Source organism: Furipterus horrens, unplaced genomic scaffold (assembly GCF_987537825.1).
Source record: "Furipterus horrens unplaced genomic scaffold, mFurHor1.1.pri manual_scaffold_7, whole genome shotgun sequence".
Lineage (NCBI taxonomy): Eukaryota > Metazoa > Chordata > Mammalia > Chiroptera > Furipteridae > Furipterus > Furipterus horrens.
This window is the reverse complement of record NW_028327177.1, coordinates 105509250-105532001: the sequence shown is the minus strand read 5'-3', so window position 1 is coordinate 105532001 and position 22752 is coordinate 105509250. Positions and strand designations below refer to the sequence as shown.

Genomic DNA, 22752 nt, shown 5'->3' with positions numbered 1-22752 from the left:
CCCTACCTTGAAAAAAGTCTGTTATATGGCTGAGTTGACTAAGGTTCAAGAGAGTGATGTGCTGAAGGACGGGGTAGGGGTGTTCTCTGGACCTCCCCCAAATCCCATTCTTCTTTAAAGCTGCTTCATGCCAGCCATCTCCCATGTGGGCCATGGCCCCTTGCCTTTGCGCCTTTACATGTTTTTCCCTCTCGCCCTTCCAGCTCACCCCAGCATCCTCTCCTTCAGGAAACTTCCCTGACTGACTCTGCTCTGGTTTGGCCCCTGGTTCCAAACAGCCCCCAGGTCTACCTTGACATTCCTTGAGGCAAGGGCTGCAGCTTGTTCACCACGGTATCCCAGTGCTAGCATGCAGTTGGTGCTCAATTAATGTAGGAATGTAAGAGAGGGAATGTGTTTTAGTCAGAATTGTGTTCAGCTACACATGCCAAAACTCCTGACTGTAGAGGCTTAAGTAAAATGAGGTTTATTTTTCTCAAATAACAAAAAAGCAGGCAGCTGCTGGCAAGAACTCAGTAGCTCAACAACTTCTCTGTGTTTGCTTTGGCCTTTTCGCAAGGTCACAAGGTGGCCCCTCTGGCTTCTGCCATCACATTCATGCTCAGGGAAGAAAGGAGAGGCAAGACACAGCAGCAGCCCTGTTGCCCTCTTTTGTCAGAAGAAGCAAAAGTATTCCCAAACTCCAACAAATTCTTGCTAACTTTTCATTAGCAAAAACTGGGTTACATGGCCACCCCAGCTACAGGAGAGGCTGGAATAACGAGTATCTAACAAGAGCTGGAAAAACAAAATTGCAGCTTTGTTACAAGGAAGAAGTCCAGGGGCAATGGGAGAAAAAGGGCTAATGGAGTGGGGTCAGGAGGGAGGGTACTAGTCAGGCAACTAGCACAGGCCTTCATGAAGGAGGTGTTACTTGAGCTGTGCCTAAAAGATCAGATACAACTTTGACAATAGGAAAAATGGCCTGGATGGAAGTCTGGAGGCCTGAAAATGCTGCGTGTGACCAGGGACTGCCAAGTGATCTAGAAAGCTCGGGCAGGAAAGAGACAGGACCAGCTTGGTGAACTTCTGGTGTATTTGGCACCAGCCAGAAGCTGTCCTTCCCTCATATGTATTCTAAATCTCTTCCTCCACTCTATCTGAAATTCTGCCATTAGAGATGACTTCAGCCAATGAATATGTACTGGATATATACAAAGAATTCTTTTCAAAACATAGATATGCCCTGGAGGCTTATGGTTATCAGTCATTCATACCTGAATATTAATCAGTTTTCTTGGCTAGTGACTCCCTAATACTTAGCTGAATTCTTCCCGGTGAAATGAGAATTTTTATTCTAGAAAGAGGGTAATAGGAGATGGGGGCTGAGCAGGGCTGGAGCAGGATGCTGAATGTCCGAGGGTAATAGAAGGCCTGGAGAAGGCAAAACTCACATTTTCCAAGGCCTCCCTGGGCAGGCACTGGCTGTCTTTCCTCCTTAAGCCTCTGCTATCACTAGGTCACAACTGTGATACACAGAGCTTAGAGAAGGGGACTACCCTCCCCAAAGTCATCCCACGCACAGGGGACAGAAGTGGGATTGGACCCCGGTCAGTCTGACCTCAAAGCACTTGCTCTTGCCACTGCAAAAATTCTGTCTTTTTGCTCCACCCTGCCCCACCGTCTTAATAATGATTGTCACCTCAGCTGGCATTTATTCAACTCGTGCTCTGTACTGAGCATTGTTTTAAGTGCTTCAGGTGTTTTAACTGATCCACTTTCACAATACTATGAGGTATGCACTATTATTGTCCCATTTTGCATATGAGGAAACTGAGGCAGAGCAAGAAGTTCAGTAACATGCTCAGCTTCCACAGCTGGAAGTGTCAGATAGGATTCAAACCCCGCTGGGCTGACTCTGAGACACAAGGAAAGATAGTGCCTTGCCAAGGTCTTGTGGTGGGTTAAGAGTAGATTCTCGGCTAAAACAAAAACACCCCAAACTTGTAGATACAGAGAACAGAGATATGGTTGCCAGAGGTGGGGGTGAGGGAAGAGCAAAATGGATGAAGGGGTCAGAAGGTACTGACTTCCAGTTATAAAATAAATAAGTTCTGGAGATGTAATGTACAGCATGGTGACTGTCATTGTATATTTGAAAGTTGCTAAGAGAATAGATTTTAAAAGTTCTCATCACAAGAAAAAAATGTTTTGTAACTACCTGTGGTGATCAATGGATGCTAACTAGACTTATATGGTGATCAGTTTGCAATGTATGTATACAAACACCAAATCATTATGTTGCATACATAAAACTAATATAATGTTATATGCCAATTATACCTCAATTTAGAAAAAAAGGTTTTAAACACACACACACGCACCCCCCCCCCCCACACACACACACATACACAGTTCTGGGGATCAAAGTCCAGGATCAGGGCTGAGCTCCCTCCGGTGGGTCTAGAAGGGAATCTATGGCCAGGCCTTCATCTGCTAGAGCTGCATTCCTTGCATTCTTTGGCTCTTGGTCTTTTCCTCCATCTTCAAAGCCAGCAGGATAGCATCTTGTTTCAATTATATTGCCTACTCTTCAGGCAAGAAATATTTTAATAAAATAAAAATTTAAAAAACCAGTATAGTGTCTAGACCAGTGGTTCTCCAGTGGGCATGATCTTTGTCCCAGGGGACACTCAACATTCCATCCCAAGGAGGCCCGACTCCACGGTGGTGTTGGAGCAGTTTTGTGTCCCAGACCAAAGTTTTGGGGTACATTAAATGAAATATGGATTTTTGAGCCCCAGCTTGAGCAAGTCATTTCATGCCTTTGAGTCTTGGTGTTCACTTCTATAAAATGGGGATAATAAAACTTACATAGCAAGGTTATTGTAAGGGTCAAATAAGACAGTTTTTAGAGAAGTTTTTTGTTTTGTTTTTTTGTTTTTTGGGGTTTTTTTTTGTCTAGAAACTACAATCCAAATGTGAGGAGCAATTAATCATTTCCTACCTGACTGGTTTGTGATTGGGCTCAGACAGAATTAGATATAGCTCCAACAGCTATTGACTAATAGTCATCTTTGTTTATTTGGACCCCATCTATGCCCTCCAAATACCCAACAAGATTATTTTGAAGCAAGTCCCAGACATCATATAATTTTGTCATAAATATTTCAGTATTTATTCCTAAAGTTAAGAATACTTTAAATAAATATAACCTCAGTATAAATATCATACCTAAGCTCTGGCTGGTGTGACTCAGTTGGTTGGGGATTGTCCCACAAATCAAAGGGCCACAGGTTCGATTCCTGGTCAGGGCATATGCCTGGGTTGCAGGCCAGGTACCCTGTTGGAGCACTTGTGAGAAGCAACTGATCTATGTTTCTCTCCCTCTCTTTCTCCCTCCATTTCTCTCTCTCTAAGAATAAATAAATAAAATCTTTTAAATAAAAAAATCACACCAAAAAATACTAGTGGAGGATGTTCATAATAGGGGAAGCTCTGCATGTTCAGGGACAGGAGGTTTATGGGAAGTCTCTGTGCCTTCCACTCAATTTTACTGTGAACCTGAAACTGCTCTAAAAACTAAAGTGTACTTTTTAAAAGTAAATAAGTTCTTATATTGTCAGAAGGTCATTATTTAAATTTCCCTAATTGTATATTTCTTTATTTTGTAAATTGTTCTTCTTATACCTTTTTAAAATGGGTGTTTTTCCTTTTCTGATTTATGTGCCAAGCTCTTTATATATTAAAGATATTAACTGCTTTCTATTGAGTATTAATTACTTGTGATATTAATTACTTGCTATTGTTATTTCTCCAGGGAAGGCCATGGAGACTTCAGAATCCTCCTCCCAGACTCAAGACCACAGTCGAGTTTACGGAGATACAGAAGATACAGAGCGTATGTTTGCCTTCTCTGACCCTCTGGGCAAAGCCACATGGGAGATGGAGTCCAGCAGTGGGTAGAACTGAAGAAGACCCTGCTTAGCTCATGTGGCACAATGGCTCAAGTAGCAGTTGAAACCTCTAAGGAAGGAGTGATTGCACACACATGCACACACACATACGTGCTTGGTCTGGTCTTTCCTCTAGCAATTTCTAGCTGTGGGAGCCCTCAGTTGCTCCCCAAACCTCTAAGAGTCTCTGCAGGCTTGGGCTGGCAATAGAGCAGTCCCCAGAAGGTGGGAAGGGTCCTACATGGTGCTGTGATAGGAGATAGGAAGGTTTAGGGCTTAATCTGATCCCACCTGTCCTGACATTTACAGAGAATTCTAAGTTGGCAACCACTTATACAGTCAAGTAGTCTCAGGGCAGGACAGGGGCATTAGAAACCCCTCTCTGGGCTCTGTAGTCAGAGAAATGTCTGTCTTGGGTCTCCCTAGCTCTGGGGTCTTCTGCACCTTCCATTTGCCCTAGGGGTTTGGAAGAGTATCCTGGAGAAACCAGCCCCTTCTGGTTCCCCAAGTCCAGACAGACCCCTGAGGAGACCCTGGTGGTCTGTGGGGTGGGAAGGGAGGGAAACACTCATCCTTGTCTATGTATTCCTCCCAGATGGAGAGACAGATTTCCACAAGCAAGACGAGGAGGCCAGACTCTTTTCTCAAAAACAATATAAGAGAGACAAGTCTTCCTCTTCCTCTTCCTCCTCTTCCTCCTCCTCTTCTTCTTCCTCCTCCTCCTCTTCATCGTCATCATCCTCCTCTGCCTCAGGTATAGCAAAGTTTTAAATATAGATATATGTATATTATCTTATATTATTCAGGAAAGCCTTCACATGGGAAAACCATCTCCCATTATCTCCCACCTTTATACTTCAATTCTATTTTTCCACATTCCCTTCCAGGGCCCACCTAACTGTACACATAATGTATAAACAGCTATAACTAATCGGATAGACAATTTTGTCCATGGTTTAAAATTTTTTGCTGTCTTCTCCTTTACATTTTGCCCTGTTATTCTGTAATGTCTTTGCAGCTATTCCTCATGCCTCCCAAATAAGCCCTCAAGTGGCTGCATCTCATGTAAAGTAACATTTAGGTTTCCCAGGGGTGCTCTGGTGCCAGAGTCAGTACATCTGCCTGTTCAAGCAGCCTGCCTGGGTTCAAATCCTTCCTTTGCCACTAACCAGCTTTATGTCCTTGGGTAAATTGCTTAACCCTGTATGCCTTGAGGTCCTAATCTCTAAGATGGGGATGGTAACAAAAGTTGTCACCTCATAGGATTCTTGAGGGGATAACATGTGTAAAGTCTTAGCACCTGGCACATGGTAAAAACTCAAAAGAGAACTGTTATTGTTAAGATCCACCCCCATCTTACCACCAGTTTATCACACTCATGAGCATCCTTGCTCAAAAGCTTTTACTTTTTAAATTTTTCATATAGATCATGTCCTAAGTATTGTTTCCCCACCAGTCCTTTAGTGGGTTTAGAGGAATGAACGTCTCTATTTGGGTCTTGATTACAGATTTCCACATTATTTTCTAATATACGACAGAATATTCTTTCACTTTTATTCTTTTGATTCAAAATGTAAGGCTGAGTTTATAGCAGCAGCAGCAACATCAAAGCACTTACTGTGTGCCAGTTATTGTTCTGAGCACTGTAATAAACCAATTAATTCTCATAGTAACGCACTGAGGAAGGTACTATTGTTATTACCATTTTATAGGTTAGGAAACTGAGGCACAGAGGTTAATTGACCTGCTGTAAGAGGGCTCAGGAACCAACCTGGGATTCCCTGGAGGTCTTTCTGGGGCTGGAGAGCCTAATTCCTCCTCAGCCAGAGCTCCTAATCCATTGTACATAGTGGGCCTGCGTATGAGATTTTATTTGATGAAAGTAGTCTTAAACTAAAAATTTTAAAATGCTTGCAAAGCCCTGGCTCCCTAGCATCACGTCCTCAGGTTGCAAATGATGAGATTGAGGCTCAAGGCCACAAAAATCCATGCTTATTTCAGCAGAAAGAAGAGAAAGAGTGGTTAGTGGGTCCAGTGGGTGTGTGTGTAGCCAGTCTCCTCGTGGAAACCACCGCCCTTATTAAAAAGTATACAAACCCACTGACCATGAGGAAGGGCTTCCAGGTGCAGGGGGACTCTTGCAGGGGACTCTGTCCCTTTGTTTCTCCTCCCTGGTGGGAGGGGACATTGTGTCTTCAGATTCTGGTTGACCCTTAGGGGGTGCTGCCTACACACTAATGTTGTCCCCCAAGTGTGACCACAAAACACTTCCCTCCTGTGTCCACAGCACATACGGGATTGGTTGTAGTTAGTAAAACTGAACACTAAGAGAAAGCAACAGGAAAATTAACGCAGAAGCATAGAGACACTGATATTCAGGACCCTGGTGTCTGATCCACAGTGACTGGCCTGTTGCTGGAACTCAGACTGTGCGCATTCTTCAGGCTCAGATGGTGACCTCAGGGCCCGAGCCCGGGTGTCTCCCTGAGGCCCTCAGTCTTCCTCCACACGCAGGACCCTAACTCATAGCCCGGCACCCAGTACTGCTCTCTCTACATCTTTTTATTCTTAATATATCCTATTATATTTTTAATTAAAATTTTTTTACTGTGAAAGATTCCTCACAGACACATTGTACAAAATGTGGACCATAAAAGAAGTTGAAAGAAGAAAAAAGTCATCCTTTGCTCCGTCACCCAGAGATAACCACTAAACACGTTAGAATATTGCCTCCAGATCACACTCCTCACAAAAGCTAAATTCTGAGAACTGACAACAGAACAAGTGTATTCTAGGTTCGTTTCCAGGCTGAGGTTCTCCTACAGCTTGTGTTTGTTCCCTGCAGAGAGCAGTGATGAGGACCGACAGCCCAGGGAAATGAGAAAACATCGGCAGAGCCAGGGCGATGGACACCCCCACAGGGGTGGCTCACCCGGTAGGCAATAGGCCTCACCATTTCTTCTTTGCCCACTCAGCTCACTGTTGAGTTTCTCTCTGGGACTGTCTGTGTGAAGATGTTCCTGGTAGCATTGTTTATAGTAGGACAGCAACCTAAGCTCCGACTACTGCAAAATAGGCCATTGATGCTACACCCTGTCCTGGTTAGAGCTCTGTTCCTCATATCTCTCTGAAGTGAAAAAAGAAAGATGTCAAATTATATAATCAGTTTGATCTCATATACACTTTGTAAAAATCCATACATACATGACTATGAACAAGACTGGAAGGAAAAATATCCAAATGTTAATAATGGTTATCTCTGGATAGTTAAATTATGGATGATTTTTATTTTCTCTCTTTTGAACTCTCCTATACTATAAATATTTTGCAATGAGCATGTTTTATTTTTAACAACAGGAAGAACATTTTTGGAAAAAATAAAAGGTAAATTTCAGCCCCAATGGATCATGGAAAGAAAAGAGTCTGGATTAATGCCTAGTACATATCCTGGCACACATAAGGTGTTTAATAAATGCTGCCCATGAAGCTGGAGTTGAGCACTTGGTTCTTTTTCTGGAGATAAAAATTATTACAATTGCAGGCTTTGGAAACAGACCTGGGTTTGAACCTGGACTGTTACTTACTGGCTATGTGAACTTCAGGAAATAACTTCGTAAGCTTCAGTTTCCTTATCTGTCAAGTGGGAGAGGGAGAGGGACCAATACCTTCTTCATAGGATTTCCATGAAGATCAAATGAAATATTAAAATACTTCTACAGTGTTGGTACATAGCAAGCGTTCAATAAGTAGCAACTGTTATTATTCACTTTGAATGAGGCCTAGGTCTTCTCAGACCCCCAATTCTTTCTTAGTAAACTGAGCACGGTCACCACTAGGGAAAGCACTAGGAAGGTTGTCTTGCCTCATGAAGACCACACAGCTTACCCCCAGTACAAGAACTATGTGACCCCTCAGGCTTCAGGCATGTGTGAAAGGGAAGCTGCCCTGGGATGCTGCTCCTGGGGAGCGCTGACTAATGGGGTTTGTCTTCACCAGGTGCTGAGCATGGGGAGCCTGACCTTTTGAAGGAAGAGCTTCAACTCTATGGAGGTAATTGTCCAGTGACTTTGGAGAAAACAGAGTTAGACAAAGGACATGAGGGCCTAGGGGTTTGTTGGGTAGAAACAAGATCATAAGTGTGTTTCATGAGCTGAAAAGTTGTGGGCAGATATAGGAAATGTGACAAAGTGAGTAGTTATAACGCTGGCAGGTGGGAGTGGCAAAAGCATTTTACACCATGGTGATGAAACTGTCTGCGTTTTCTTCTGAACTGTAATCTTGACTTGACCAGTTCTCCGGCTTTTCTGGGCCTCAGTTTCCCAATCAACAAAATGAGATATGATCAGTACCACTCTCTTGGAATACTGGGCTGTTTGAGCCTGTAAGAGAAAATTAAGGATCTGATCTCTACAAAACTCATATTATAGAATAACTTTCTCCAAACATTGTGATTATGACAACAAGATCTAAATATTAGGACCCTTTACTTCATAGCACTCTAATACAGGGGAGAACTTGTAGGGATGAACAAGTTTGCAAAAAAAGCCTAATGCACATGGCCAAATAAGAAAGCCTGATAAACTTTGTTTAATCCAACATTTCACAATCTACTTAGTCTCCTAACTCCTGATAATGACCTAAGGAAAACATTGGGAAACATGTGTATATTCGAAGAAATGTAAACGAAACATTTTGATGCTCTGCATCAAGATATTACCGATGGCTGCTTCTTGGTGGTAACACTACGGGTAATCTTTATGCTATTTATTTGCTTATTTGAATTTTCTGATATTTTTCTTTTCTTTCTTTTTGTTACAAAACAAGTATTGTTTTGTTTAGAAAAATGCTTTTAATTACTCAAGTGCGAAAGAAAGTTTTCACCGAGTGTGGAATGAGAGAAACTGATATTTATATAATTTAAAAATATTTTTTCTTATCATAAAAGTAATTCATATTTGTTATAGATAATGTAGATATTGTCACATATTTGTGAATTATTTTCTCCCCTACCCCAACCCCAAGGCATTGGAAGTCCTTATTAGAAAATTACACTGTTGGAGTCTCATTTCATGATATTCTTGGTATATTCTCTGTACCCTTGTGGCTGGTCACTCTTTAGTCACTTACAGATGGTGTTCCCATTTGCATATTAGCCCTAAAGACAGTTGAGCATGTTGAATGTGCCAAATGCCCCCTCTGGTGTTTGTGTCCTGGGGCTGCTCTAAAAGACAGAAAGTATACAGGAGTGGGGGGCTCCTGGTGGTGGTGGTGGTAATGGGTGTGGTTACACAGGTCTTACCTGCCCTTGAGGGAATGAAGGTGATGGGGCAGGCAAGAGCTGACCAGAAACTAGAACAGACACCAAAAACTAGAGGGTGAATGGGGTAGGAAGACCGCCCCAGACCAGATAAATGGTGAGGCTGCAACTCAGGGCTCAGCTCACCCAGACAAGGGGCTTGACACTCAGGGTTAGGGGACTGGGGCTCCCATATACAATCCAGAGCGGCTCCCAGGAGTTCAGGGCCTGGTGGCACTGGGGCTTTGTGGCTCGGTGTCATCACCTGGATCTAAGTAGTCATGAACAGGCACAGGCTGCAAACTGGTGGCTCATGTGTGTGCAGGTGTGTTTTATCTGGCTCACAGAGTGTTTTTTAGAACTATTATTAACGCATTTCATCAGTTCTACAACTAACACTTTTTCACATTTGGACATATCTGAAATCAGAGTGCATTATAAAATCACTGGCAACTTACAATGATAATTGGCAGTGGCTTTCCTTACATAGTCACATATAAAAATAATGTCACGCCTCACAAATCCTCTGATTCCTTAAAGTGAAGAGTTGCCAACCTTTTTTATAATCAAGAAGCTTATGTAAAAACCTGGGTTTCTGGCTTCTAGGAAATTGGAAGACCTATAACACTGGGCAGGCATTCCTACAGCGGCTTTAGTGGCTGGTCGGTGGCGACTACCCCGTTAGATAGAATGAGGAACCCTCCAACTTGCTCCACCCCCCACTGAGCCCACTTAGGTCAAATGGAAATCTCTGAGTGAGGTCCACCTTCTCTCCTCACCCAGAGAGTAATGGATTTGTGACCACCGATCTTTCTGTGCAGATGCCCCTGGGGAGGTGGTACCCTCTGGAGAATCAGGTGAGTGCCGTTTGGAGAGATGGTTTGTCCGTGCTGGTGTTGGATGAGGTCTGGGCATTGTCTTTCCTCCAAGAGAGACAGCTGTTATCAGGGTTCATGGTTGTAAGACAGGGACTTGAAGTCCACTTGGGGGCCTGGGGCTCTGACCTGGGCTCAGCAAGCAGGCAGGGCTGGCTGTGGCATGGGGCAGTGAGCCAGTGGAGATGAGAAGTGGGGTCCAGGAAAGAGGTGAAGACATTATAGTCAGTAATGGATAGATAGAAAGAGTTCCTGGGGGCTGGACAATTTGACAGGAGCATTTTCACAGGTCACCCATGGCCTCCCCTCAAGGGTGTTAAGGACCCAAGCTGGCCTGGGCACTAATGCTGAGCTTCTAATTTTCAGGACTTCAAAGGAGAGGCTCGGACCCAGCAAGTGGTAAGTACTCAAGCTCCAAGAGGAGAGCAGCAGGTGACCTGACTTCCAGGGGGGTGGGAGGGATCACAGCCCTCCTGGGAAGGTGGGTCTGTCTCAGCAGTGTTACCATGATTCAGGAAGGGGACTTCTAAGCTCAGGGGAAATGAAACATAGCATAGACTGAGGCCTGTGGAGGGAGGAGGGGGCCCCAAGGACAGCCATCCCCAGGGAATGTCCTCTGACTCAGGAGAAGGAACCCAGGAGAACCATTTTCAGCGAGGCAGGGAAGAGAAAATCCCAGCGGCCGCCCTACATCAAAGTTAAACACTAATTTCTTGTTCCTAAGGAGAAATGGAGGCCTCTCAGTTAAGAAGACTGAATATAAAGAAAGATGGTAAGGAATTTGGTGTTCCAACGCTGCTTCCACCTTTCTGGTCCAGGTTTCTATGGGTAGAAAGTAGCTTGTGGCCTAGAACAACAGTAATCATAGCCCATGCCTGTTGTGTGCTCTGTAGCTTAACATCGCCTTGAGAAGGTAGTCCAATGATTCCCATTTTGCAGATATGGAAACTGAGGCTCGAGGATGGGGAGTGGTGTTACAAGTAGTGAGTGGTATGACCTGAGCTTGAACCCTGGTCTCAAGCTCTTTCTGCTGTATGTGGAGTCACTAGGATGATAAATGCCCTTCGGGCCTTATGGCTAGGATTAGGAACTGGAAATGTCTGGGCTGAGGAAGCCATGAGGTTAGATTAGACTAGACTCTAAAGAAGTGGGTAATGAGAACCGGAGGGACCTCCTCCATTCCAGGCCTGGAATCCATGAGGGCTTCATGGAAGAGGATAAGGGTGGGGAGACCATGATTTTTTATTAAATAAATGGCAATTGTTCTAGAAACATTTGGAGTTGTTGCAAAAGCCCACCTTCAGGGAGTAAAGACCTGGGTCCATGCCCACTGCTTTGCCTCTGTCCAGTGAGATGACCAGGGAATGCTGTTTAATTTTCCCAGGCTAGAAAAACAAGCTAAAACTGAGATTTACAAAATACAGACCATGCCTGAGTTGCTTCAGGACATGGCATTATACCCCAAAGTAAGGAGGTGCGCCCCCTTTCCACTCTCTTTCTTAGAACATGGTCCGGGGACCCCATGCCTTTAATACTTCCCTGACCCTTGTTCATTGTCCTTCAGACACAGAGAGGAGCCTCTCCCTGTGTACAGAGCCTTCTGCAGGAAGCCAGGGGCTAAAACATCACCATCTTGCCCCATATGCCATGTGTGCCTGTGTGTTGTACAATCAGCAAAATCTGGCAATTGGAGCGCTTTGAACTATCTGTTCAAAGAACAACTCTTCTACAAAATAAAGTGTTACCATTTTTCTTATGTTTATTTTAACATTTTTAAAAGATTTGATTTATTGATTTTTAGAGAGAGAGGAAGGCAGGGAGAAAGAAAGGGAGAGAAACATCAAGGTGTGGTTGCCTCTTGCCTGCCCCCAGCCGGGACCTGGCCTGCAACCCAGGCATGTGCCCTGACCAGGAATTGAACCAGTAACCCTTCAGTTCTAAGGCCAGCACTCCATCCACTGAGCCACGCCAGCCAGGGCTATTTTAACATTTTTGATGAAATAATAACTATATTTCTTATAAATGAAAAATACTGTTGTTTTGTTAATTTCTTTAGAACAGAGTTTTAAGTATATTTATGTCTAATTTTAAAATGCCCCTGACGTTCTGAATGAAATTTAGGTGTTTATTTCTTTAGTTGAGATATAATCGACATACAACATTATATTTGTTTCAAATGTATAACATAATGATTTGATATTTGTATACATTGTGATGTGATCACTACAAAAAGTCTAGTTAACATCTGTCTTCATAGTAACAGAATTTTTTTCTGTGTGTGTGTGTGTGTGAGATGAGAACCTTTTTTTTTTTTTATGGGTACAATGATTTATTTTTGCAGTGTTAATGCAAACTCAAATTTTGGTGGCTCATACATCAATAGTAAAAGCAATATTTTTGCTGAATTGGGACATTTATGGGCAGAAATATGCTTAGAATCAATGCTGCCCCACAATGAATAATTGTATCAGAATAGTCTAATTGCAATAGTGACTGATCTTGTCAAAATGTATGACTTACTAAGTAGAGGAAGAAGACCACAAAATCGGTGTGAGGAAGTCAACATTGAGCAAAGGAAGCTTCCACTGGGCAGTCCAATATTGCTCTGTGCTCCTGCCATCAGTGGGGTTTCAGGTGTTAGAGCCTTTGTAAAGGACATACAGTGGCCCACAAGGGCATTGATGTACTCTGTGAATGAACCCTTACATTTTGGTTACGTTTGAAGTTTCCAGTGAATGTTGTACCAGAAAACTTCAGTTCCTAAAACTTTTTTTAAGTGTATTTTATTGATTATGTTGTTACAGTAGTCCCAATTTTTTATTTTTTTCCCTTTGCTCCCCTCCACCCAGTACCCCACTTTCCCTCCAGCAATCCCGCCCCGCTTAGTTCATATCCATGGGATGTACATATAAGTTCTTTGGCTTCACCATTCTTATATTATTCTTAACTTCCCCCTGTCTATTTTGTACCAACCAATAATGCTTCTTAATCTCTGCACCATTTCCCCATTTCTCCCCCTTCCCCTTCCCAGCTGATAACTCTCCAAATGAATCCCATACATATGATTCTGTTCTTATTCTGGTTTGCTTAGTTGGATTTTGTTCTTATTTTTTAGATTCAGTTGTTGATAGTTGTGAGTTTGTTGTCATTTTAATGTTCATAATTTTAATCTTCTTTTTCTTAAGTAAGTCCCTTTGACATTTCATATAATAATGGCTTGGTGATGATGAACTCTTAGCTTTACCTTGTCTGGGAAGCACTTCATCTGCCATTCCATTCCAAATGATAGCTTTGCTGGATAAAGTAATCCCGGTTGCAGGTCCTTGCTTTTCATCACATTGAATACTTCTTGCCAGTCCTTTCTTACCTGCAAAGATTCTTTTGAGAAATCAGGTGATAGTCTTATAGGCACCCCTTTGTAGGTAACTCTCTGCTTTTCTCTTGTTGCTTTTAAGATTCTCTCTTTATCTTGAACCTTTGACATTTTAATGATGATGTGTCTTGGTATGGTCCTCCTTGGGTCTAGCTTGTTTGGGACTCTGTGCTTCCTGGACTTGTATGTCTATTTCCTTCACCAAATTTGGGACATTTCCCTTCATTATTTTTTCACATAAGCTTTCAATTTCTTGTTCTTCCTCTTCTCCTTCTGGCACGTCTATGATTCAGATGTTGGTATGTTTAAAGTTGTCCTAGAGGTTCCTATGCCTCTCCTCATTTTTTTCAATTCTTGTTTTCTCATTCTGTACTGATCGACTATTTATTTCTTTATTATGTTCCCAATCATTTATTTGAACCTCGGTGTCCTTCCCTTCACCATTGGTTTTGTGTGGATTTTTCTTCATTTCATTTAGCATAGCCTTCACTTCTTCCCTTATGCATTTGCCATACTTATGCATGTCTGTCAAGCCTGTGAGCATTTTTATCACCAGTGTTTTGAACTCTGTGTCTGTTAGGTTGGCTATCTTCTCATTGCTTAGTTCTCCCACTGGAACCTTGAATCATTCTCCCTTTTGGGCCATATTTCTCTGTCTCCTCATCTTGGCAGGCTCCTGTGTTTGCTTGCCTCTATGTCTTAGGTAGAGCTGCCGCACCTGTTACATTGTAAGGGGCAGAGTCTTAGGTATTCATCAGTACAAGGCGACCCATTTCACCATGTTGTGGCGCTGTATGTGGGGGAGAGGTCTGGGAGGGAACAATGCCACTTGCTCAGCACTCACCCCTTTTCCAGGCACTTCTCCCACTTCTGTATGAGCCTGACTCCTCTCTAGCTGTTACCCTGGCTGTCGTTACCAGAGTGGGTGGGTCTGTGGACACTGCAGGACCTTGGGGGCCCTTTAAACAAGCGGACTCTACTGACAGACTGGCAGTTTCTTCCTCCGCCCTACCCACACTGGTTTGCACAGTCAGAAGTAATGAGGCTTTATTTTCCTGGCACTGGACCTGTGAGCTGGTCTGGTGCTGGGAGTGCTCCCCAGATGTCCCTCCTTAGTTTTTAAAATGTGTGACCACACTTTCTGCTGGCCTGCAGCTGTCGCCGCTGTTACTGCCACCACACCGCATCCTCTCTGCCCTAGCTCCACCCCCACTACCTGTCTGGATGAGTATTTCTTCTTTATTTCTTCATTTGTTGGACTTCCATGCAGCTTGATTTTCTGGAACTTCTGGTTGTCTCTAGTTTTGAGGTAGTTGTACTCCTTCTTAGTTGTGGAGGGAGATGCAGTGTGTCTGTCTAGGCCTCCATCTTGGCCAGAAGTCCCAGTTCCTAAAGCTTTTAATGAAGCACAGTTATCACCAGAAAGGCTTGCTCATGGAAAGATGCCAAAATGCTTCCCTATGAAAGCCAGGGAGGAGCAGACGCATCAAATTCTATGAACTTGGGGCTGGGTCTTTATGTGCAGTGTTACAGTTGTACTCTGGAATGTTCTGGACTTGAATCTTCTGATGAATTTTACATTTTAAAAAAATTGTTGTTTTATTACAGTTGTCCCAATTTTTCTCCTGTTAGTCTCCACTGCCATGCCCACCCCTCCCCCACTCCCACAGTCAATCCTCACCCTATTGTCCATGTCCATGAGTCATTTATACTAGTTCCTTGACTAGGCACTTCCCCTACATTCCCCTCTTCACCCCCTCCCCTATGGTCACTGTCAGCTTGCACCACTCGGTAAATCCCAGGGCCAGCCCACACAGTGAACAGCTATAGACCACACTGGAGCACCACACCCTTCCCCTGCACAGCTGATCCTCCATGGAGGGCAGAGATTGGGGGTCAGCAGTCAGCCAGTCCTTGCAGCTGCCTGGCCTAGGTAAATCCCTCCCATTGATCTGCCAGCAGCAACCAAGGCTAAACTACAATAAGAAGGTGTACTTAGCCCACACAGAGGGTGCACCTCAAGTACCCAGCTTGGGTGATAAGAGTACCCAGGCCACTGGTCCCTACAGGACACCTACTACAGTAGTCCACTCTATCAAGCCTTGGAGACATATCACCTCTGCCTAATACATAGAAACTAACACAGGGAGGCTGCCAAATGAGGAGAGAAAGAAACATGGCCCAAATGAAAGAACAGATCAAAACGCCAGAAAAAAGAGTTAAATGAAATGGAGATAAGCAATGCCTTAGGTGCAGAGTTCAAAACACTGGTTATAAGGATGCTCGAGGAACTCAGTGAGGACCTCAGCAGTGTAAAAAAGATCTAGTTAGAAACAAAGGATACAAAAATTGAAATAAAGAACAATTTACAAGGAAACAACAGAAGAGTGGATGAAACTAAGAATCAAATCAATGATTTGGGACATAAGGAAGCAAAAAACAACCAATGAGAACAACATGAAAAAAAATCCAAATAAGTAAGAATAGTATAAGCAGCCTCTGGGGCAACTTCAAGAGGTCCAACATTTGCATCATAGGGGTACCAAAATGAAAAGAAAAAAAGCAAGAAATTGGAAATCTATTTGAAAAAAACAAAGAAAACTTCCCTTATTTGGTGAAGGAAATAGACACGCAAGTCCAGGAAGCACAGAGAGTCCCAGATAAGATGGACACAAAGAGACCTACTTCAAGATACATCATAATTAAGATGCCAAAGGTTAAAGATAAAAAGAGAGTCTTAAAAGCAGCAAGAGAAAAGAAGTTAGTTACCTACAAGGGAGTTACCATAAGACTATCAGCTGATTTCTCAAAAGAAACTTTTCAGGCTAGAAGGGATTGGCAAGACATATTCAAAGTCATAAAAAGCAGGAACCTATAGCCAAGATTGCTCTACTCAGTAAAGCTACCATTTAGAATGGAAGGGCAGATAAAGAGCTTCTCAGACAAGAAAAATAAAGAAGTTCATCATCTTTAAACCATTATTATATGAAATGTTAAACAAATTTATTTAGAAAAAAGATCAAAACTATGAACAATAAAATGGCAAAAAATATATATTTATCAACAATTGAATGTAAAAAACAAACTAAGCAAACAAGAAGAATAGAGACAGAATCATGGATAAGCAGAGCATTTTGATGGTTGTTAGATGGGAGCGGGTGGGGGAATGGGTGAAGAGGTGAGAGGATTAAGAAGTACAAATAGATAGTTACAGAATGGCCATGGAGACATAAAGTACAGTATAGGAAATAGAGTAGCCAAAGAACTTATACGCATGACCCATGAACATGAACAATGGTGAGGAGATTGCCTGATGGGTGAAGGGTGCTGGATGGAGGTGAGCAAAGGGGGAAAAGTCAGTATAAGTGTAATAGCATAATCAATAAAATGTAATTAAAATAATAAAATAAAATAAACTTACAAAGAAAAAAGAGAGCAGGGCAGATCTATATATGCTCTGAGATGGAAAGATGGCCCAGATCTATCAAGGAGAGGAATAAAATGAATTATAGAGAGCAGCAGGTATACAAATTGGTCCTGCATTTGTTTTTAAAAATGTGTATGTACAGCCCTGATTGGTGTTGCTCATTTGGTTGGATGTTGCTCTGCAAAGCGAAAAGTCACCAGTTCGATTCCCAGGCAGGGCACATGCCTGGGTGGTGAGTTCAGGTGCCGGTTGATGTACGTACCAGAGGTAACCAATTGATGTTTCTCTCTCACATGGGTGTTTCTCTCCCTGCCCTCCCCTCTCTCTAAAAATAAATAAATAAAATATATATTTTTAATGTGCATGTACATATGTGCCTGGAGAGCTTTGCCAATCACTACTCAATTTTGAAGTGTGGGATTAAGGAGGAAAAATGAGGCAATGTGAAACTTTTAAACCTGACACGTTTGCATTTTTTTACAACTGTATTTAACATTCATTCCACACATAAGGTATTGGCAGCTTTGCATGCCTGGCACTGCTTTAGCTGCCAGGCAAAATCTCCACCTACCATCCTACTGAGGGGGACAGAGAATAAACACAGAAATGAAAATATAACCAGTTGAGTGGTGATAAGTGTTAGAAAAATAATAAAATGAGATAAAGGATGGAAAGGGTGGGGTTTGGGGTGCTGTTTTAGTGGAGCTGGTCAGGAGAAGCATCTCTGAATAATAGCTACATTTCAACAGAGATAGTAATACTTTTAGTAATTAAAAAAAGAGGGGGAAAGAAGCAAATAGTAAATTCCCCACCTCCTCTGTCTTTACAGATGAGTTTTTCCACTTTGTCCTCCTCTGCTTTGCAATTGGGGCCTTGCTGGTCTGTTATCACTATTATGCAGGTGAGTTGGGGGCTGCGGAAACAGGGGATAGGGGGCGAGGGTCCAGACCTGCATGCTGACCATTCTCTCCCTGCCTGCCCTTGCAGACTGGTTCATGTCCCTTGGGGTTGGTCTTCTCACCTTTGCCTCCCTGGAGACCATTGGCATCTACTTTGGGCTGGGTAAGTGCCCCCACCCGCACCCAGACCCACAGAGGGTGGTGTATGAACCAGCCACAGATACTTGCCAAGGACCAGAAAGCCACAACCTAAACATTTTTTCAAGATTTCCTTATGCTCATGTTTTCTTTCTGACCACTTTCAAGGTCAATGTGAGGTCGTTAGCAAAACTCTGGAAAAAATGGGCAGCCCTATAAAAATGCAACAAAAACAGTTGAAAGTGGCAAACAGAATTGGGCAGACACTGAAAACAAGTTAGTTAATGGGGTTGGGTACCGCATTCTCCGTTTCCTGGCACTGTTATTGCTATTCATGGCTGTTTTTAGTTACTCTAATACTATTATCTAAGCTTAACCTGCTGCCTGAAATTCTACCATTAGAGCCTTGTTTGTGTGGGTTATGCCTTGATCCAAGTGTGGGCGGGAGGAGGTCTGACCCTGGACCCCTGGAGGAGGCACAAAGCTCAGTCACCTTTCTCTTCTTGTCTGGGCAGTGTACCGGATCCACAGCGTCCTGCACGGCTTCATCCCCCTCTTTCAGAAGCTCAGGCTGATGGGTAACTTTTACATTCTTCCTAAGGTCACTTTCTCTCGCCTGATCAGGGTCTTCTGTTGCTAATAAGGTTAGCATATAGGAAAGAGCACAGGGCCTGAAGTTGAGGCCTAGGTTCAAGTACTGCCTCTTCCAATTTACCAGCTCGGGGGCCCTGGAGCCTCTTTTAACCTCAGTTTTCTCAACTAAAAAATGGGTGTAATAACACCTACCACACAAGGGTGCTGTGAAAAGCATCTGAGGAATGGATGCAAAAGTCCCTAAGTGTGAAACACTGTAAAAAATGAAGGGAATCTGGGTGTTCTGTTACAGAACTTCACAGTTTCCCACACTATCTTCTCCGTGATTTTATTTGCCTGATAACAACTGGAGGGGTGGGAGGTGGGCTTTCCTTATCTTGCACTTCTCTGATAAAACTAAGGTTCAGAGAGGTAGAGTGACTTGCCCAAGGTCACATAGCTAGAGTGGCTAGTCTGAGCTAAAGGAGATCCTGTTTTATAACCAGCAGCTCTCTGACTACTATTAAGTCTCAAAACTGAAAAGTTATCTGTCTCTGGGCTGAAGATTTCCATCTCCTTTAAGCCATTTAATTCATATAGGGGAAATCAGTTGCCATAGCTGTGGATTATTGAGACCTGTGGCTTCTGGGGTGACTGACTATATTATTCCAGCGGTGAGGGGTACTTAGGCATCTGGTGTGATGGTGGGAATGAGGCCTGGCTGCCTTCAGAATCCCATGCCATCCTGAGGACTTTTCCTTCCAGGGTTCAGGAAGACTGACTGAGGCTGGTGCCAGGAAGGCCATCAAGCCAGGCCCCGCTGTGACCACCATGGCATCCCCTGAGCACAGAGTGACGTTCTGGGAGACACACAAGCAGGCCAGACTAGAGCAATAAAGAGAGCACTTTTTGTTTTGTGTCGTCTGAACATTGGCACCAGCCCTGGCAGAGGTATCATTCAGGCAATGTTGGCATGCATTCCAGCTGCCAGGACGGAAGGCAGAAGGACTGTGTGGGAACTGAGCCTGTTGTGATACCTGGATCAGCAGGAAGATTCTGGGACATCACTGCTTTCAGGAGGCAGTGGGAGACCCCTGGGCTCTGCAAGCTGTGATCTGTCTGGTCTCCTGGTTCCTCTCACGTCCCCAGGCTATCTTGTGTTCTCTCAGTTCCTACAGAGCTGTCCCAGGAAAGACAGATAGCCCACTGCCCTGAGACAGGGAACCACAATGTCAAATCCCCTGAGTGAACTTGATGTAGGTGAGATATGGGGGAGCTAAAGCCATAGCATCTGGGCTCCATCACCTAGTGCCAGCCCTGCAGCCCTGGACTCTATCAAGATTCAAATAAATGTTTTCTTCCTTGGACTAAAAAGAATCTGAAATATTCCTTTAGGTTTCTTGAGTGCAAGAATACATTTGGGGTCTTCTTTGACACCATTTATCAGGGAGGGTACCTTGTCCTATTCAGTAAAGTATAAAAGGGAATAAATATAAGTAAAGCCTCTCACTTTAGGTCCAAGACTTTAATTGCACAGGTTTGGCATGGGAGACAGGGTTTTGCAAACATTTTTGTGAAAAAGATCTGGAGGCTTTTTGGTACTCTCAGCTCAACAAGTATCAGAGAAGTGTGATAAGAGCACACAAAAAAAGTCCATTTTAAATTTTGGTTGAATTAATGAAGGTACAGAGTCTAGATTGAAGAAGGTAATAGTAGGTCCTACTTTACATGGCCAGGCCACACCAAAAGCATGTGTTTAGTTCTAGACTCATAGATTAAGAATAACAGTGACAAAATGAGAATACACAGAAGAGACTAGAGTGGAAATATGAAGAATGATTGAGGACACCAAGGACTCTCCAACTTGCAAAAGATGAAAGCGAAGGTTTCATGTAGCTCCTAGACCCTGGAAGACACTTTTTCAAGTGGTGATGATGTTCCAAGTACACTCACAGACGTTATCTGGTTTAATTCTCACAGTGGCCTTGAGATGTCCGAATCATCTCCATTTTGCAGATGGAGAAAACAAAGACTCAAAGAGATTTCAACTTGCTCAAGTTCCCGCAGGAAATAAGGGTCAGAACTGCGAGTTTTTCCCAGTGTTTCCCAGTGTTGGGGAATCTCAGAGTTATAGAATACTTTTTAAAAGTGAGAGAGAGAAGGTTACCAACTCTTTACCTTGCCAACTGAGGACAATAAAATGAACAACAACAACAACAAGAAATTAGCTATCAGCATCATTTTATAAAAGAAAGGACAGTTTTACATTAAGAAAAAAGCAGGGGAACCATCAACAGAAACAAGATGGGGTTTAAAATGAACAAACTAAGCTTTATGAAAATCTACCTGGGCACCCCTTTTCCTTAAGTCACTATGGTCTGGTGGAAAAAAAATGTCTTTTGGGAACCATGAGACTAGAGAACTTATATTTTCTTGTTTCTGGAGTTTTCCAGCTCATCTCTCACACTTCAAGTGATAAAAGCCTCACTACCTCCCAAAGCAACTCCAACTACAAGGATTTTTTACTCTTGTTCTAAGATACGGGGGTTGGTGAGGCTTAGGCCATTCTTTCAGAAGACCAGTGACCTACCAGTAAGGAATGTTCTTGACAGTCACTGCTGTGCGGTCCCAACACTCAGCTCTCAGCTTGGCCCCGGCATCCGAGCCTGTGGCACAGTCCTCCAACCATGTTCCTCTTCGTCAGGGTTGTTTTGGCTGTTCTGGGTCCTGTGCATTTTCATACAAGTTTTAGGATCCGCTTGTCAAGCTCTGCGAAGAAGCTAATGAGAATGCTGATGGGATTGCATCTTTTACGTATTCATTAGAGAAAAAAAAACTGTCCCAAATCTCAGCACCCTGAATCAACCACAGATAATATTTTGTTTGTTTTCTGTGAGTCTTTTTAATGTGTGAGTTTATTTGTTTTTATTTGGACCCTTTTTCTTTCACATAGAATAAGCATTTTTCCATTACTACATGTTCTCCATAAGCATCATTTCCAGCTGCTCTGTATTTCATGCTTTACAGAATAATATTTCTATATTTAGGTAACAATATTAATCGCTAACATTTGTTCAGTACTTATCACATGCTGGGTATGGAGCTAAGAACTTTGCACACATCATGTCATTTAATTCTCATCGAAACCTTCTGAGGTAGTATCAATCATAATCCCATTTTACAGAGGAGAAAACTAAGACAGGGAATATTAGTTTCTGAGGTTTTGATTTCAAGTGACTGTGTATAACTTACTTCCAAAGGGAGCCTGGAGTGCACAGATCATATACTTATCAAATGTATAAATAGAATGTAAGGGTTCATGATAGATGTATGAACTTTCTGGCCTTGGCCATTTAGCTTAGTTGGTTGGAACGTCATCCCAATGCACCAAGGTCGTGGGTTCCATCCCCTGTTGGAGCACATATAGGGGTTAAACAATGCATTCATAGGTGGAACAGTAGATCAATGTTTCTCCTTTCCTCTCTCTAAAATTAATAAATAAAAATTTAAAAGCAAAGGAATATGAACTTGCTGACTTAAGGACAGTGTGGTTAGCCTCCCCTATCCTGGCCTCAGTTTCCCATCTGTATAGTGGGGATCACAACAGTGCTCACCTCACAGTGCTGTGAAGAGGATTATGTGAGGTAATTATACCAAGTCCTATATACAGTCTCTGGCCCATAATAAATACTCAGTGAGCAGGAGTTACTTAATTAGAGCAGGGGCACCCATCAGATACCTTACAGTCAGGTAGGCAAAATTAGCCACATGTAGAATATTAGGGAGTGGGGGCGAGGGACCAGGAGAGCTCACATGTGACCAAAGAGGGCAACTGCTATCCAGCATTATCAGGAAGGAACACCAGGTCAGTGGTACCAGCCAGAGGCCAGCCAGGAAAACAGAGCCACACCAGGTATTTTAACAGAAAGATCTAATATTGGGGATGTGTTAAACAGGTACAGGAGGACTGAAAAGGCAAAAGGGGACCACTGAGGTATCACAGAGCCTCACAGAGGGAAGCAGGTACTACTTAGGGCTGAGGGGACAAAGGAAAGAAGTTAGAACCAGAAGAGGGTCCTCCAAGAGCTGAGACCCTGACTTCTGAGGAGGGGGCACTGCCTATGGGTGCTGGCATCTCTGAGGGGGGCCTGATGAGGCTGGTACTAGGAGTGCAGGACCAGTGGTGTCAGACCTTTAACTTCTCAGAAACATGAAACCCAGATTTTTTAATGTTGG

The 22752-nt window shown here is 43.2% G+C and overlaps 1 protein-coding gene across 1 annotated transcript in view; it reads left to right on the top strand.

Annotated features, from left to right (window-relative positions):
• The window catches only part of TMEM40 (transmembrane protein 40), a 36730-nt gene extending 15346 nt beyond the window's left edge, over positions 1–21384 (top strand). Inside the window, 14 exon segments of the mRNA XM_090284201.1 lie at positions 3800–3880; positions 4531–4689; positions 6781–6870; positions 7932–7985; positions 10053–10088; positions 10473–10505; positions 10831–10878; positions 17736–17807; positions 17894–17968; positions 18112–18138; positions 18141–18195; positions 18197–18219; positions 18459–18521; positions 19282–21384. Coding sequence (XP_090140327.1) covers positions 3808–3880; positions 4531–4689; positions 6781–6870; positions 7932–7985; positions 10053–10088; positions 10473–10505; positions 10831–10878; positions 17736–17807; positions 17894–17968; positions 18112–18138; positions 18141–18195; positions 18197–18219; positions 18459–18521; positions 19282–19301 — 828 coding nt within the window. The 5' untranslated portion in view covers positions 3800–3807 and the 3' untranslated portion in view covers positions 19302–21384.
• The last annotated feature ends 1368 nt before the right edge of the window (positions 21385–22752 follow it).